General features: G+C 45.1%; 1 protein-coding gene across 1 annotated transcript in view; it reads left to right on the top strand.

Annotated features, from left to right (window-relative positions):
- Positions 1 to 18,750, top strand: part of LOC136638593 (stimulated by retinoic acid gene 6 protein-like) — a 54,131-nt gene that overhangs the window by 22,404 nt on the left and 12,977 nt on the right. The window contains exons 5-10 of the mRNA XM_066612630.1: positions 5,929 to 6,049; positions 7,277 to 7,322; positions 9,061 to 9,189; positions 10,188 to 10,258; positions 13,130 to 13,241; positions 15,443 to 15,596. Coding sequence (XP_066468727.1) covers positions 5,929 to 6,049; positions 7,277 to 7,322; positions 9,061 to 9,189; positions 10,188 to 10,258; positions 13,130 to 13,241; positions 15,443 to 15,596 — 633 coding nt within the window. The remainder of the gene's footprint in view (positions 1 to 5,928; positions 6,050 to 7,276; positions 7,323 to 9,060; positions 9,190 to 10,187; positions 10,259 to 13,129; positions 13,242 to 15,442; positions 15,597 to 18,750) is intronic.

Below are 18,750 nucleotides of genomic sequence, written 5' to 3'. Positions count from 1 at the left end.
AAACTGAAGGTTTGCCCAGATTGAAACATGCTTCTCTACCCTTTCACATGTCAGTTTATTTGTTGATTTAGTGTGAGTGTTTCCAAACATAGACCAGGTTCTTTCACATGCTGCTGAAGATGGAGGAATCTGAAGAAGACGAGAAACAAGAGGAGTCAGAGGCTGTGTTGTGCAAAGACCTTGCCACCATGTTGCAGGAGGAAGATGTTTGGCAGAATCCCAGATTGCATTCCTGGACCAAATCCCTGAAGATGTTCTACATTCTGCAACATTTGAAAGTACCTTTCCAACCTCAAATCCTAAATGTGATGCTTGTTTCGTAATCCAGTCAAATGCAGTCACAGTGCTATCATCATTTCTATTTCCACCTTTGACTCTTGAATCCAGCAGATTTGCAGCAGCATGAATTGGATGGCAACAAAATTCTTCCCTTTTTAAAATAAAATCTTTCACTTTACTTTCTTCAGTAGTTGTAAGTGGAGATATACTGAGATTATCAAAAACAGTAGTTTTTATCTTGATCATTAAATAAGGCATTTCTGACAAAAGTGCACTGTCTGATTCAGATGCAGTGATTGCTGCAGCAGTTGGCTTTAGAATCTTCAGGGAATTTTGCAGCTGAACCCAGAAGACATCCTCATTAAGAACAGTGTTTCTCACACTCCTGGGTACTTTAAGATCTTCAACTATTACTGTTTCTGAAGAGCTTCTTAGTTTTTTAGTAAACTTTCAAAGGAGATCACTACTCCAGCCCACTTGACTACAGAGCTTCAGTGTCACTATTTTATTTTTTGCATTTTTTCTACTTGCTTCTTCTTGAAAATGGAAGCTACAATATGAGTACTTTTTACATGTTTTATAACTTCTTTTGCTTGTCTATAGATCATTTGAAGGGTGTTTCATAATATCATTAAGAAGCAAGTTTAGCCCATGAGATGCACATCCTGTTGCAGTAATATGTGGATGCTTATCCATTATGATCTCCCATGCTGCTTTCATATTGCTGGCATTGTCAGTCAGCAAAGCAAATACTTTACCACTTCCAATTTTCTGTAGGACTTCACATATTTTACAGCTGATATACTCTGCAGTATGTCTGTTCTCTCCTGTTTCAATGCTTTTGTAAAAAACTGGTTCAGGTGTTATAATAAAATTTATAATTCCTTCTCCTCTCACATTTGTCTTTCCATCTGTAAGTAGTGCAAGACACAGTGGTTCATTAATTTTTCCTTGCACAGATTCATGACATATTCATATTCCGACTCCAAAAGAGGCTTGCTCAAATAATGTCTGCTGGGCAAATGGTATTATGGACTTAGTAATTTCAAAGCTTCCTGCCAGTACGTATTTTCAGTTATTGAAAATGGTGTTCCAGAAGAATATATTGCTCTTGCAAGAGCTTGCTCAATTTTTCCCTGATCTTCAGGTATCATCTTGTCTACAAATGAAGTTATTGAATCATTTTTGGATGCAGCTGTCTTCAATTTACTTGAAGATGCTGCTGATGGGACAACACTTTGTGTTGCTGCTGTTGTTACAGATGGAGTAGAAAGAGGACTTCTTGAATGAGAATGTTGAGAAAAACTATGTGCATTTTCATCACTGTGGTCCTCTTCACTTAGATCCATGAAGGATTTTTTAATATCTACAGGACACTTGTTACATACAAGAATGTGTTTCATCATCCTGGTAGCATTTGGAAATGTGCATTTCATCTGACAATATTTGCAAACCACATTTTTCTTCTCAGAAGAACTTGCAATGTGAAAATGCCTCCATATGCTAGATGTTGGTCTCACCATTTTCCTGAGGGGAGTAGGAAAGAAAAATAGTTTAATGGCTAGTTTGCAAGAAGACACTAATCTATGGTTGTGGGTGGGGGAAGTAAAGAACCAGATTAGTAGTAATTAAATTATTATTGACACAAAGGTTATAAAGATAAACTAATGTAGTTACATGATTCAGTTTTCTGGAATCAGATAAATGTAAACTCTTACCTTTTAAAATTAATTATATACTTTCAGGTCCTTTTTGTTGCTCTGTATGATCTTTCAATGCTTTGAGGCCTTGTGAAGAGGACAGAACAGAACCAAACATACCCATCCGCATGCAAAAACAGAACTGAAACCTTTTTCTTTTCTTGTGAAAATGGCAGCACCTCCTAAGGGAAGAAATGCATCTTGTTCTTGCATTGGAGAGTTCAATTTATAACCTTGGACTTGCTTGTCCTCAGTGCACAGAAATCAGAATAATCTGATACCATCCAGATTTTTTAGAAATGATTTGGAAAATATTTGAACAGCTTGCCTTAAAATATTCATCATGTTAAAATAAAACATTCCATCATCGATTTTTCTTTTTTCAATTTTGCAGGAAAAAACCAAAAAAGTCTTCAGGAAAAAAATGGAAAAAACCCTGTTTTTTTTCTGAGTTTCTTTGGGTTTTTTTTCCGGGCCTTCACATCTCTACCCAAAAGATGTCTCACACTTCAGCCTGGGAAACTCTTCAGAACAGGAATCAATACTAAATGTTTATCAATTTGGTTTGTAAAAGTCTGCTTTTCTAAACATACCACAAAACCTCTTTCCAAAAGAGCAGCAAATCTACAGGATATAAACCCCAGTTAATGAAATCTGAACAATCCAGACCCTCCAAACGTAACCGGAGCAAACAAACAGCCTGGTTTCAAAGGGCTTTGAGGCTTGACCATGCCGGCTGAAATCTTGGACTCCTTCCTTTAGAGTCATATCCCCATGCCATGTAACAAATGTCTCTTGTAAGTTTGAGAAGCAGCTTGGGATGTGACATGGGGATCTATCACTCAAAAAGAAAAGGTCAGAGATTCTACTGGGCATGCCCCAGCATATCTTTGAATCCAAACCAATGAGCCAACCTCTAGAACCCAATCGCTATTGATTTTTACTGATTTAGTTTATTTTGTCCACTAGATGGTGGTATGCAAGCTCACAGAGAAGTCATTGTTGCTCACTTCATATGAATTTAAGATCTATAAATAGACCTAATGATCTATACATAGATCTGTGTCACCGAAAGGGAACTGCCCCATTTCTTTTTTAGGGAACTTCCAGTTAACTCCATGTCTTTCTGTTGGCATCATGATTTTCTATTCTTTAGCATATGTTTGAATATATTGGATTAAACTGTAATACTGGAGATCAATGTTATGAACAACATAATACAGTGTAAAAAATGTTGTGTTAATGTGAGAGGAGGTCACAGCATCATCTGCAGTACAGGTGCTAATTTGCCCTTTTGGATAGCTTTGGCAGATATCTACTTTGCATTATGGTGTTCAGTTTCCAGGTGCTAATAGAAATATATCCCCTTGGATATGTAGTCCATTGTTGGAGAGTGCTTCTGCATTGGTTAGTTGGGGGGTAAGTTGGCAGGCCCAGAGCTGCAAGCTAGAGTCTCTCAAAAAAAAGCATGCCCCAAAGTACGAACTCCCTTGTGGGCCCCATCCAATGACATAACATTGTAAAATCTGCTGCAACTGACAACTCAGCTGCCAGGCATGTAGCTTAGGGAACTGGCATAATTTCAAATTAATAACATCTGGGACTGTCCTTGTAAATTTCAGCCTCATCAGGTAACCCTAGATAGTAGTCACCTGCGAATTCACCCACTTCCAGTTCCCAGCTGCAACTCTCCTCCTGACAACTGATTGGACAGCTTTATTCTTCTGACCCAACAGACTCCCAACCCTCTTTGACTAACTTCAAATAAGTTAACACTTTATTTCAACTAGACCAGTGGTTCTCACACATTTAGCACCGGGATCCACATTTTTAGAATGAGAATCTGTCAGGACCCACTGGAAGCGATGTCATGACTGGAAGTGACATCAAGCAGGAAAATTTTAGCAATCCTAGGCTGCAATCCTACCCACACTAAGCCAGGAGTCAGTACCATTGACTATCATCGTTGAAAGAATATACATAGTACCTTGTTAAAAGTACAGCTCTGTAACATTTCCCCAAATGCAGTCACATATCATGGCAGCATCAAGTCTAATATATTAAAAATAAAATATTGAAATGTATGGGGACCCACATGAAACTGACCCGCGACCCACCTAGTGGGTCCCAACCCACAGTTTGAGAAACACTGAACTAGACATTACAGGAAAGAATTTACATGTTTGAAAACATTTCATTGTCCTGGAACAGAGCATCTCTCACTTCAAATTCAGTTTCAAAGCAGCATTCCCTGTGATGGTATAGAAAATGAGGGGTTGGAAGACCCTGCCTCCATGACACCCACATTTCCTCTTTTGTTTAAAGCAGGGGTGTCCAAAGTTTTTGGCAGGAGGGCCACATCATCTCTCTGACACTGTGTCGGGGGCTGGGGAAAAAAAGAATTAATTTACATTTAAAATTTGAAAAAATTTACATAAATGATTATATTAAAGATGAACATATATATATGAATGAAGGTCTTGCAATAGCTCAAGGCCTATAAAACACCTTGCACAGATCAAGGCTGGCCTTTCCTTTGCTGCCACTACTACATCATAGATGAGAAACAGCAAGGAGTGGAGGGAGCCCTCATCCCACAGCTCACATGAGAGGTCAAATAGTCGCCCTCACACTGAGAGCAGTTGCGTTGGGCCAGTGTGGGCTCCAGCAAGTGTTTGGAGGGCCAGAGGCTCATTGGAGACTGGGGGCTGCTTGAGGGCCGCATTGGGAGTCCTCGAGGGCCGCAAGTGGCCCCAGGGCTGGGGTTTGGGCACCCCTGGTTTAAACAACCCATGTGGATCTCACCCCTTTCTCCATGTGAAAGAAAGAGGAAATGCAAACTCAGTTGACAAAAGGATGCCTGGAAGGGAACCTTACACAAGTTGGGAGTGCTTGTGTATTAGTTTCTGACGGCTTTGTTCAGAATGTTACTGTTTTGTTGTCATGTGAGAATCAGACTCAAGGCAGTAAGGTTTGAATGAATATCTGCAGTACCGCAGACTACAGAATCAAATGTAGAAGAGGACAACACGGAAATGGTTACATTACAAATGACTGACAATGTAAAATAGCAGACATTTAGGAGTAGTGTTGTGCCAGTGTATTCTTACTGACACATCTGTTGTTTCTCTTCTCAAATCAACATTGAGCTCAATAAAAATTCAGGAGGATAGCAGGAAACTCCATCTTTACCCAAACTCTAGACCTGCTAGAATAGGAAAGAAGCTGAGGAGAAGGTGTTTTCTTAAATGCATTTACAGGCGCCCCCCTGTATCTGCAGGGTTCTCTTCTGGCTCCTGTGGATATGGAAACTATGGATATGGGGGATTCCTATATAAACAGCAACCCCCTGCCCGGAAACCATTACAGTACCTTTGCTTTTTCTGTAGTAGCACTTGCAGCGTGGGTGTTTTTTGCTTAAACATTCTTACTTAACTAAAGAACCAAATGTGTAGGCAATCAACCTGCAAGCTACAATGGAGACTAACTGAATGTTTGCAGGAAGCAGGACAGTTCCTGCTTCCTGTTAACATTCAGTTAGTATCTCTCTTCTATACAGTCTGGTTGCCTGCATGTTTGGTTCTTCAGTTAAGCAAGAATGCTTAAGCAAGAAACACCTGTACTGCAAGAGCTACTAAAGAAAAACAAAGGTACTGTAATGGGCGTGCAGGGGGTTCCCTCAGATCCGTGGATAAGTGAAACCACAGGTGCCAGTTCTGTGGATATTGGGGGGGATGCCTCATTGGTCACTGATGAGCTTATTTGCATTTTTATTTTCCCTAGCAACTGTGAAAATAAATAATTGAGGATCGATAGCCACTTAGCAGTATTCAACAACCTTTTCAAGTGACCTATAGTAACTGTTGGCCTTGGAATATTAGGCCTTGGAATTGCTATAGTTCTGGTGGAGGACAAAATAAAAACATGCTCATATGCTATCTTTTTGCAGTCTTTTGGCTCCTGCTTGTTGCCATTGAGGTGGGCCTCTCGTCATATCCTTACTTTGCCTGTCTTTCAACAAGTTACAAGATGACTGGAGCCGTATTAGGATTTTTGTACACAGCAATTTGGTGAGCAGGGAATGAATTGGCAATACTGGCCTGCGTGACACTCAGTGGAATGGTGGGGATTGTGGGAGACTGGGACATGCGGTCTAGAGGCATCTACGAAATGTCATGGGAATAATTGACACAGATGTTAAAATGATTCATGCTTCCCAATACTGTATCAGTATTTCTGTCACTTCCCAACAGGATTGCTCTGCCGACTTCTTTGTGATTCAAAAGTGCTGCCAGTTTAAGCAACGTGCTTTAAATGAACTGCTAGGTCTTGTGGCTGCCTAGGGTGACAATGGGCCATTTTGGGGGTGTTGCTTTCCCCTATTTCCTGGGAAAATTGAGAAAGTGAGGGGCAACCCAATCTTAGCTAAATCCCCCCTGCCTATGCAGCAGTACTACTGGGCACATGTTGCATCCTGCAGGGGTGAGCAGTCCCGGAAGTCTCATCTGGGTAAGGGATTATTTGTTCCCTTGCCTGGGGAGTAAGTCTCTGCTGCCTGAATGGGTCTACTCAAACCTGTGCTAGAGATTTTGCTGGTGCAAGCCTGAGTGGATCCAGGAAGACAGATTGTGGCTGGGAAGGGTAATAGGATATTGGGAGCATTGTTGCCACCGATAATGTCCCCTTTCGTCCTTTACCTGCCCCCTTCCTACCCTGGTCTCCACCCAGTTCCTCTCCTTCTCCACACCATTCCTGTCCCACCTGCCCTCTGCGGTGTCTTACCAGTGGCAGGGCTCCTTGGTGCGCCACTGATGCACAGCCATGGCTTCTCACTGCTTGCAACAGTGACTCAGTGGTATCACCTTTCGTGACAGCTGTAAAGCATGCTGCACTGCTGGAACATGAGTTCTGGTAGTGCAGCAGCCCAACAGGGTCGGTCCCTGAATCTTGCAGCCTTTTCAGCATCCTCTGTCAATTTTGGACACTGTTAGAAAGTATTGGAGAATAGATGTTTTGGGTCTCCATGGAAAAAGATCTGAGTGAGGGTGTTGAGTAGTATTGGAAGGGAGACTCTGAGAAAAGAGGAGTAGATAGTTTTTAATATTGTAGTCTTATTGTTGCCCTGGTGTTGAATGTTGATGGGAATACCATATGAGTTGGAGAGATGTTCATATGGGGTCCTGTTTGAAGAACATGACATTGGGATTTGCATTAGAAGTCTGGCTTAACCAAAATGCAAGCATATATACTGTGATTATTACCATCTTTGGAACCCAATAACACTCTCATTTTTTCAGGTTGACAGTTTCATCTGTTGACATTGCAGGATGCCCTATGGGAAAGGTAAGCCCTCCCTGTCCCTCTGAAGGCCTTTTAAGGCCTTTATACGTTGCTTCTAGTTTCCCCTCCTCCCAAAACCGGAAGTGACCTCCTAAGGATCCCAAAGGCCTTACAAGGCATTCTGAGGGCTGTGTGCAGCCTACCCTGCCCTCAGAATATCATTTTGGTCACCTCTGGAGGATTACAGGGCCCCTGAGACCTGCAGATTTCATCATCCATGGGTTTCCTTATCTGCGGAGGGTCCTGGAACAGAACCCCCATGGATAATGCAGGGTTCCCTGTATGTGTGTGTCAAAGAGGCATAGCAATATATGTTAAATTGTAAGAGTTGTCCATGTGGGGCCATCCCCGCGTGTTCAGGACCTGCGGGTGGTGAATTCCGTGCATGTAGTGGATACAGTATCCGTGGATACAGTGTATTTTTATTTATTTTAAAAACTTATGCCCTGATTTTCTCGTTCAATGACAACACAGAGCATCTTGTGTTAAAAAGAAACAGCAACAGAAATACAATAAAATACAAGCAATTAATTTAAGCAGAAACACAATTGCAAACAGCAATAAAAGCCAGACTTCCATTAACAGAAAATCAATAATAATTTAAAAGCATAATTAAGCCATCCATCAACCTGTTGTCAGAAGAAACACAAAAAAAGTCATCCCAAATACCTTGTGAAATGAGGTCTTCACTTGGTGACTGAAGATGAGGGGAGAGCCATTTGGGCATTTAACAGAAGGGATTTCCAAAATTTCTAGATCACCACTGAAAAGGCCCTGTTGCTAATACTGTATGCAAAGCCTCATCTCTGAAGCACTGGTGTAGCTGGGGGGGCGGAGCACTAAGTTTTGCCGGGAGCCTCCCCACAGTGTGCAAGCGGCCCCTCCCCTTGGAAGCCATTCGCCTCCGTTTTGCCCCCCCTTGACCAAATGGCTTCAAAGGGGAGGGGAGGAGCTGCTTGAACACTGCAGGGAGCCTCCCTGCAAAACTTAGTGCCCCTCCCCCCTCTAGCTATGCCAGTGCTCTGAAGTTAACAGTACCTGGAACAGAACCTCAGATGCTAGACACAGGGCGCAATCCAAACTTCTAGTTAGGCCGGCCAAGGGACTTGGGCCAACCTGGGAGGGTTGCAGATGTGCTGTAAAGCATGTTTGCACCTCCGTGGGTGGAAGCCAGGCCGGCGCTCTCAGAAGCGCTGGCCTGTGGAGGCCGGTGGAGGTCTCTCCGCTGGCTCCCTCCCAGCTCCTTGCGTCGGCTCGTATGTGCCAACGCAAGTGTAAAAGGTAGGCGTGGGGGAGGCGGGGAGGGGGAGAGAGGCGTTCTTGGGCAGGGGGAGGGAGGGCAATAGGCAGCCCTGGGGGTGGGCGGGCAGGGAGAGGGTGGCAGGGCTGGGATCCAGCAGTTATGCTGGATCCCAATCCCCGCGGAGAACAGAGTGGCTTCAAGCCCCTCTGTTCTCCTCGGACTTGTGCCACCTCAGGAGGTGGCGCAAGTCCGAGGAGACCCATAGGCGCCAGCAGCCCTTACCCAGGGGTAAGGGGAAAGGTTTCCTGGCTTGCCTGTTCCAGCGCAAGTTTGGACTGCGCCCAAAATGTGCAAGGAGATACAAATGGGACAGGGTGTATGGCTTCCAGGAAGATGAAGACAGCATCTCTAGTTTTAAAATTAAGCAGAATTTGTGGGATATTAGGGAGCATGACGATGGTGTGCATGACCTTTGATGATTCCGTTTTCTGTGCACAGTATGCGGGAGAATATGAAGACATAATTATGTACTGGCCTTCCTTGCTATGCCAAGTTGCCCTGCTAATCCGATTTCTTTACGGCTTTGTGAAAGCACTAAGAGCCCAATGTACACTCGATCTTCTTCAAGTGAGTATTTTGTTGTAATGGTGGATTTGCATTTTATCCCTGCTTTCCCCATAAATCTTACCAAGGACCGTTTCAGATGATATGTTCAAGCAACCATGTCCACTACATGGAGAGCTATGAACAAACATGTTCTACTACCACTTTGCCTAATTGTGTGGTGATGTAGTTTGCCTGAACCCCTCACCATTTAAGTACTACATTAAAGTGGTATTTACATTGCATGCAGTTTGGGCTCAATCCCACAAGCATGATTATGTGGGGGTGGGATGGTGCTTGTGTGGAAGGGAGATGCAGATGTACATGGTCTTCCTGGTGACAAGACCATTGCATAGCTGGATGATTTTGTCCTGCCCAAAGGCATCCCAGTCATTGCTGTCCCTGGACATTTGCACTTGGATTTTTTTTTGTGTTTGTCCAGGGCATTTGTGTCCCAATAATGTCTGTCTGTCTGTCTGTCTGTCTGTCTGTCTGTCTGTCTGTCTGTCTGTCTGTCTGTCTGTCTCCAATGTACAGCTCCTTTCCCCTTCCTCACTTTAAGGCCCTCCCCCCGCCTCTTGAGATCTCTCATAAGTTTTGCAGCAAAATTCCTGATTACATAAAGAACCAAACTAACTGCCTACAGAAAAGGAGATCACATTTTCTTCCCTTGAATTCAAAGGCTGAGATCACTGACTCTTCCTGGTTTGATTCCTGCATGTTGTGGCATAGTATTAAAACAGCTTCTTGAATTCCCAGATTGATGTTACAGTGGACCAGTGTGAATGTGGGAGTTGTACGTCACTGCTGTGATCAGAGCATGTTGTCCTGTTTGTGCTGGTCCCACAAGGGCTGATGGCAGCCACCTGGCAACAACCCCTCTCTGTTTGTGCTGTGAGTGTCAGATAGGCTCAGAGCTGTTATATTTTTAGAACTGTGTGAATGAGCCTGTGCAGCCTTGCAACTAGTAAAGTATAATTTGTGTAATATGGTGCAACTGTTCCCTTTGTTCCCTCTAATAGGAGGAGGCACCATTCCTGGAGGAACATCAGGCTCAGTATGTCCAGCAACTGCTGAAGAAGCCACTATTGCAGTAAGGTTTACCATTTACCCTTTCAAACTTATAAGGGACTTTGCAGAACGTTTGCACATCAGGTTTGAGGATAATCCCCAACTGAGTAAGCTCTCCCTGCAACTGGGGGGAAGCATCGGTTTCATTTGCCACATATGCCAGGTTAGGTGAAGGTGTGACTGTCAGCTATGGGCCAGTCCTCTTCAAAAGTCAGGGCAGAGCTGGACACTGGCCCTGTGTCTCTGAGCTGTATTTTCAGATTAATTGCTATCCTTTCATCCATCTCCTGTCCCATGCAGAGGAAGGAAGGCATTCGTAGTCCACAGTAGTGGAACTGTCCTCATTGTGCCCTGGGACAGGTCTGCAACATGCTCCCCCCTGACATGCTGTTCCCCACAGGATACTCACCGAGGCTCATGCAGCTTTGTGTGACTCTCAACAGTGGGAAGAAAGCCTTCTGAGATTTCCCCTGTGGTTTTAAACAATTCTTTGTTTCCTAACAAAACTGGAAGTATTGCTTAAAACAGCGAGAGAAGCCTCAGAAGGCTTTTTACCTGCTGCCAAGTGCCACGTGGGGCCTTGCCTGCCTGTGGAATGGCTTGGACGGGCAGGTGGGGCGGCGCGGTGGGTGAAGGGGACTGTGACAGGGACGTGGCAAGTGCGGCACTCTGTGCTTTTGCCTCCCTGCCCCTGGTCTGCCCTGCGGGAGAACCCGTGGACATTATATATCTGGACTTTCAGAAGGCGTTTGACACGGTCCCTCACCAAAGGCTACTGAAAAAACTCCACAGTCAGGGAATTAGAGGACAGGTCCTCTCGTGGATTGAGAACTGGTTGGAGGCCAGGAAGCAGAGAGTGGGTGTCAATGGGCAATTTTCACAATGGAGAGAGGTGAAAAGCGGTGTGCCCCAAGGATCTGTCCTGGGACCGGTGCTTTTCAGCCTCTTCATAAATGACCTGGAGACAGGGTTGAGCAGTGAGGTTGCAAAGTTTGCAGACGACACCAAACTTTTCCGAGTGGTAAAGACCAGAAGTGATTGTGAGGAGCTCCAGAAGGATCTCTCCAGACTGGCAGAATGGGCAGCAAAATGGCAGATGCGCTTCAATGTCAGTAAGTGTAAAGTCATGCACATTGGGGCAAAAAATCAAAACTTTAGATATAGGCTGATGGGTTCTGAGCTGTCTGTGACAGATCAGGACAGAGATCTTGGGGTGGTGGTGGACAGGTCGATGAAAGTGTCGACCCAATGTGCGGCGGCAGTGAAGAAGGCCAATTCTATGCTTTGGATCATTAGGAAGGGTATTGAGAACAAAACGGTTAGTATTATAATGCCGTTGTACAAATCGATGGTAAGGCCACACCTGGAGTATTGTGTCCAGTTCTGGTCACCGCATCTCAAAAAAGACATAGTGGAAATGGAAAAGGTGCAAAAGAGAGCGACTAAGATGATTACGGGGCTGGGGCACCTTCCTTATGAGGAAAGGCTACGGCGTTTGGGCCTCTTCAGCCTAGAAAAGAGACGCTTGAGGGGGGACATGATTGAGACATACAAAATTATGCAGGGGATGGACAGAGTGGATAGGGAGATGCTCTTTACACTCTCACGTAATACCAGAACCAGGGGACATCTACTAAAATTGAGTGTTGGGCGGGTTAGGACAGACAAAAGAAAATATTTCTTTACTCAGCGCGTGGTCGGTCTGTGGAACTCCTTGCCACAGGATGTGGTGCTGGCGTCTAGCCTAGATGCCTTTAAAAGGGGATTGGACGAGTTTCTGGAGGAAAAATCCATTATGGGGTACAAGCCATGATGTGTATGCGCAACCTCCTGATTTTAGGAATGGGTTAAGTCAGAATGCCAGATGTAGGGGAGAGCACCAGGGTGAGGTCTCTTGTTATCTGGTGTGCTCCCTGGGGCATTTGGTGGGCCGCTGTGAGATCCAGGAAGCTGGACTAGATGGGCCTATGGCCTGATCCAGTGGGGCTGTTCTTATGTTCTTATGTTCTTATGTTCCAAGTAACACACTGAGAAAACACATGAATAGGTACTGAGTTACCTTAGAATTGGTCTAACAACCTTAGGGTGGTTGCATTTATGCCACAGCCCACTCCTGTCCTTTCCTCCCCACCTGCCTGTGCAGCTGTGCCAAAAAGGTGTGCACTGCAGCTGGTGTGGGTGGTGGTGATGGATCAGGAAGCTTTGGAATGGAAAGAGAATTTAAATTCCCAAATCCCTCCATAAGGCTCCCATTCTGCAATGAGTCTCCTTGGGCCTGTGCCAACAATTTTGCTGGCACGAGTTCAAGGAAAGAGAGGGGCCAGGCAGGCTGCTGCCAGAAGGGATAGGATCCGACACGCACCATCGCCGCCAGATCCGCTCCTCCCCATCCCATTCCTCCCACTTCCCTGCCCAGTTTTGCCTTCCCTCCCTCCCTCCATTCTGCCCACCCCCACCCCTCCCACCTCCTATGCTGACTCACCTGCTCCCACTGGTGGCCAGCTGCTGGTGTTTGTGGGAAGGCTCTGGCCTTCTTGCTAGAACATGTTTTACTGTTGCTTTGCAGCACTCAATTCTGGTAGAATTCACTTTGCACCAGCAGGGTAGCCCATTAAGATTGGGCTGTAAGATTGCAGTCCTATATGCCCTTACCTGGGAATAAGACCCATTGAACTAAGTGAGACTTGCTTCTGAGTAGACATGTATAGGATTGAGCTGTAAGGAAACTGTAGGTGCTTCTGTTGGCAGTTTGTGGTACTGAGTAGGAGAGAAGGCTTCCTGCCTTCCACCAATTTTGAGAGAGTCAGCAAGGCAGGGCAAGTTTCAGAACCCCTTTTCTTCGTATTGTTATTCTACTTTTCAGTTCTGATCCTGCTTTTTTGTCTCTGAGCAGGCAGACGCAGAAATCCTGGATCAGGCGTAAGCTATATGAGTGGGACCCTTACTTTCGATTTCCCAGCAGAATGATCATCATGGCTGTGATTGCCCTCAACAGCCTTTATGCAGTAAGTATAAGTGCAGGGCACAATTATACAGGCCTACAAAATTGAGGGTCAGAAATGTTTTTCCCATAATTTATAATGGTTTCATATGAATTTGGGTGCCGATTCCAAAAATGGCATCCGTTTTGCCCTATCACGTCTAGTTTTGGAGAGACAGTATAACCTCATTTATGAATGGTTCAAGCAGCTTCCTCATGAGGCTATATCATTCACTAATGAGGCTATACTATCTCTCCAAAACTAGACGTGATAGGGCAAAACGGATGCCATTTTTGGAATCAGGACCCCAAATATACCCAGGAATTGGTGTAACGTTTAAGGAAGCAAAATATATGTTGGCCTGTGTTATCTGAGAAGGGAAGCAATTGCCACCAATTTGTACAGCCAAACTGTGTGTGATGTTAAATCCATCTTTACAAGATGGGAGTGATCTGATCTGAACCACTTACACTCCTGAAAGTGGTCCTTTTACCTTTAAAAATTAGCCGGGGGGGGGGGGAATGCACCTTAGGAGGGTGGTGTTCTGTGAGAAAAGATTAATAGTTCTCCCATGTGGTTTAAATGGCAAAAATCCCTCCCCCAAAGCAGTGATTTGCTGCAACAGCTGCTTTGGTGACAGCCAATTGGGGTGTGTAATTTTGGGTACAGAAATGTCACAGGGGAGCCCTTGGTGTGTGCCATACTCCAAGGCTGGATCAAGGCTAATTTTTTAAAAATAAGATGACTTCTGGTCAACTTCCATATAAAGCCCATTTTGTAAAGACAGATTTAATGTCATGTGTCGTTTGGTCCTCAAGGTGACTGAAGCACTTGTGGCTCAAGGGGAACATGAATTTTAGCCTACACTGTCTGCCTACACTGCTTTAGCTGGCTTAAGCATTGTCTATTTGGCACTAGTTTCAAATCTGCTAGATTGATGGTTCCCAAACTGTGGGTTAGGATCCACCAGTGGATTGCGACCAGATATTTGGTGTCTTGTGAAACTGACAAGCTGATAGCTGACAAAGAAAATGTGTTGAGCCTTCTGGAAACCGAAACAGGAGCAGCACATGCTCTTTTACATTTGAGTAGGCAAACGTGCCTTGGGAAGCTGCAGGAGGCTCTGGTAAGTCCAGCCAAGCACCTGCAGCCCCCTTAGTGATGCGATCCTGGGGAACATGTTGCTGCCTCCTTGCTGCCCCCGCCCCTTAAGGGGGCAGAGGCCAGGGCATTCAGGCTGGGGCGTCACAACGCCCTAGTTTGAAAACCACTGTGTTAGACGATTCCATAGTATCTTGCATTATAGTATTCAGTAGAGGGATATGAACTGTATAGCCCTCCAGCTTCCCTAGGCCCCCCAATGCCTTATAAGGCATTAAAAACGACACTTCTGGTTTCTCTGTGAAACCAGAAGTCACATGTTTTGAGCACAGAAATGAAGGGGAGAGAAGCTAGGCTTCCCTCGCCTCCAGAGGCTCCAGGCCATAGGAATGGGCATTTGCCTGTATCTGCGGGGGGTGGGGGTGGGTGGGGGTGTTCCATTCTGGAACCTCTTATCCACAGATAAGATGGCACACCATCTTTTTAGATTTTGCTGCCATTCCTACTTTTTGATTGCTTTGCCATTCAACCTGACAAATTATTTTAAGTTTGCTGCTCAGACATTTGTGTCATTTTGGTAAGTCCTAATAAAGGTGTTATCAGACTGTGACTTTTGTATAAATATCAATTCCATCTAGTCCACTGTTTCTCAAATTGTGTGTTGGGACCAACTAGGTGGGTCATGAGCCCATGCCAGGTGGGTCCCCATTCATTTCAATATTTGATTTTTAATTTATTAGACTTAATGCTACCATGGTATGTGACTGAATTTGGGGAAATGTTACAGACCTGTGCTTTTAACAAGCTACTGTGTATATTCTTTTAACAATGATAATGTGGGACTTACTCCTGGGTAAGCATGGGTAGGATTGCAGCCTAGAATTGCAAAAATTTTCCTGCTTGATGATGTCACTTCCAATCATGACATCACTTCCAGAGGATCCTGACAGATTCTCATTCTAAAGAGTGGGTCTCTGTGCTAAATGTGTGAGAACCACTGTTCTAGACAAATGTATACATCTCTCTTTCTTTATATATGAATATTTTAATATACTGTGTTATCTTGTCCCATGCTTTTGAGCTATTCAAACCCACAGATGCTTTTGTCTCCACTTGTTCTCCAGTTCATTATGTTTGAATATATTATTTCCAACTTAATTTTACAACTGGGCAGAAAAGGGGTGTCCTACCTGAGTGAACTTTTTCAGTATCAGAACGTATCACTGGAAGAGAAGATTGCTCTTGATACTTTACAAGAATTTGTTGATGTCACACAAGGTACAGACACAATATAATTCTAACATAATTTTGATGAGCGTTATTGGGTGTGGATTGGCATCAGGAAATATGTGGCTTTCTTGCTTTGTATGACATTGAAGTTGGTGCCTCCTTCTGGTGGTACATATTCCTTTGCTAGATCACCCAAAATTTGAAAAGGTGATCTTGTTAGCTTCAAGATCAGAAGTGGAAAATCTTTTAGCAATGTAGTACAGGTAGATTACCCCTTCCTTATCTGAGCATCCGAAATTCAGACTATTCTGAAGTTCTGACAAATCTGAAATCCAGATACCTGTCCCAAGTGGTCCGGATAAGGGATACTCAACCTGCACCCGAACAAAAGTGTTATATTGCTTGCCAGTGGACCAAGCTGTAGGGCACCCTTTCCTCTTTCAAGCACAAATGTATGCATGCATTTTTTAAATAAGTCTCACACACTAAATCTCTCTCTCTCTCTCTCTCTCTCTCACACACACACACACACACTTTTTCTTCCTCCTTTGGTGTCACCAAGAAAAAAATGAATGAGGGAAATCGAATGAAAGAAGGCATTCTGTTTTCCCCACATACCATTTTCAATTGCCTTGGAAACCCTCCACCCCATTTCCTCTCTAGGGTTCCCAATCTGTGGTCCATGGACCACAGGTGGTCCGTAGAACCCTTCCAAGGTGGTCTGGTGAAAGAAACCACAACCACTTCCTGGTGGTCTGGTCTGGTGGTCTGGTGAAAAGAAAGGGAAAAAAAAGTTCCATGCTTTCCAGGAAGAAAAAAAGCCTCTGCAGTGCCAGCAACCAATCAGAGCATAGCATTTCTTCCCTGCCTGCCTGCCTACCTGCCCCCCCTGCAGCCTCCAACTCCCTCCCTCCTTGTGCGTGAGTGCCCAGACAAGCAAAAAAGTGAAGCACAGGTGCCTTGTAAGGTGCGAGCGCTTGTGAGGGTTTGTGCAGCCTCCTGGTTTTGCAGCATCCAGAGAAGAGGTGCCCTGCCATCTGCTACCTTCATTTCTTGTCCCAGAGCCTTCAGGTGAGACCTGGCAGCCTGGGGAGGGGCTGAGGAGGAGGAATGGAAGTAAAGAGGAGATGGGGGGAGAAGCAGGCTTCCAAAGGCATCTCTGGCTGGGGGGTGGCCTCCAGGTTCTGGATGTGGTTTCCCTGGGAGTCGGGACTCCAGCTGGTCAGGGAACATGGAGGAAGGGAGTTGGAGGTGGTGTGGCAGCAGGAGAGGGGAGAAAGGGTATGCTTGAGCCCCAGCCCTGGTACCCCCTCCCCCAAGTTGGCAGGATTGGGCCCCCTGGATGTGTTCTTCTAACTCCCAGGGGTGGAGCCACAGAGGCAACCAGATTTTTGCACCCCTTTTGGAGAGGGGAAGAGGCAGCACCTCCACTGGCTTGCTGCAAGCTGCCTACCTGGGGAGAAGTGATCCCAGGAGTTGCAGAAGAGGCACCACTGTAGCAGCAGGTGTGACTCCTGTGAGGAGAGCAGCAGCAGCTTTGTCCACAGGGGAGCCTTCCCCCACCCCACACTTGACCAGTTCCCTCATCTCCTCAGATTGCAGTCTGTGCAGTCCTATGCACACTTACCTGGGAGTAAGCCCCATTAACCATAATGGGACTTACTTCTGAGTAGACATGCATAGGATTGGGCTGTTAATCACACAGTGGCTGTGATGGACTTCTCCAGAAATTTCTCCAATTCCCCTTTTAAAGACATCTAGTCCAGACACCATCACCACATCCTGGGGCAAGGAGTTCCACAGACTAATGGCAGATGGGAGAGTGGGCAGTTGTTTTGTGGCTATAGCCCGCTGCTGTTCTCCTTGGCTATACCTACCTGTAGGCTCGCTCACGCATTCCTAGCCCCAACCAAAGTAGTCCACAGCTAGAGCATGACAGCAATTAGAACAGGAAGTGAAGAGAGATTCTTTCCCCCCCTAAAGACCTCACAGTGCATGCCAAAAGGGCTTTTCTTCCTGAGACCACGTGCAGAGCCATTCTGAGATTTCTCTCTGAGCTGGTGCTTCCTTCACACGTCTCTTCTTTATTATGTTACGTATTATGAATTTAATTGTATTTTTTGTGTTTGGGGCTGGAGGGGTTGCAAGTGGTCCTCGCTGTCTCCAAATTTTGCCTTCGTGGTCCCTGAGCTCCTAAAGGTTGGGAACCACTGTTTTAAACAGTCTCCATGCACTCTGGAGAGACTATCTTCTTTTAACCTTCCCTTCCAAGTTCTTTCTAACTAGTCTCTTCATTTGAAGGAAGTTCACCCTCCGGAAGTCAAGGGTTTTTGTGTCAGATTTGGTTGGCACTCTTCCCCTGACATGCATGGCAACACAGATTGCAGCATGACTGCTGTTCCCCAATGGCTCAGTAACATTTGCATCCCTAACCAGGTCCTGAGTACCACACAATGTTAAATACAGAGTGATGTGTTTTCTGGCCGGCTTCATGACTAGCTGCTCTAAGGCACAGTCATTTAGCCTGTCAAGAAATCTGGTCTCTCATTCATGACCAGAGCATATTGCTCAGGTCATGAATAGAGCTTGAATAATGGAGGGAAAGGTAGGAAACTCTTCAAGAACTCACCAGCCTAAACTCACCAGCCTAAACCCTTGACTCCCCTCAACTTTAGCTGAATTATTTGTAGCCTCCGAAGAGATGGGCTTCATGTAGAGCCTTCTATGAACACAACCTTGTAGCCTTCTAAAAATAGTAGCTCAAGGGGCCGACACAAAAGCAACATAATGATAATAATACATGTATTTATATACCACCTTTCTTGGTCATCAGATTTCTCCTCAGACTTTATTCAAGGTGGTTTACATAGGCAGGCTGTTCTAAATCCCGGTAGGAATTTTTACAATTGAAGAAAGGTTCTATCTTTCAAGAACCACAACATTTCAGATGGATCTTTTTGATCTGGTATCACATTCTGGCCTCCAGTTTCCTCCCACGCAAGCTGATAAGCAGCTCCTTCATCTCTCACATGGAGGGCAGCCAAGACGCTTCTTCTTCGCTCACACCAAAGAGCAGGTGGAATAACTCGGCTCAGCTTGTCAGCTGCTTCAAGGTCTCATCATTCACAGTGCCGGTGGCCTCGAACTGACGACCTGCAGTTGTTATCTTCAGGCAAATGGAGGCTCTACCCTCTAGACCAGA

This window comes from Tiliqua scincoides, chromosome 2 (genome assembly GCF_035046505.1).
Source record: "Tiliqua scincoides isolate rTilSci1 chromosome 2, rTilSci1.hap2, whole genome shotgun sequence".
Taxonomy (NCBI): Eukaryota; Metazoa; Chordata; class Lepidosauria; order Squamata; family Scincidae; genus Tiliqua; species Tiliqua scincoides.
Note: the sequence above shows the minus strand (reverse complement) of the source record. Positions and strands in the feature narration are given on the sequence as shown.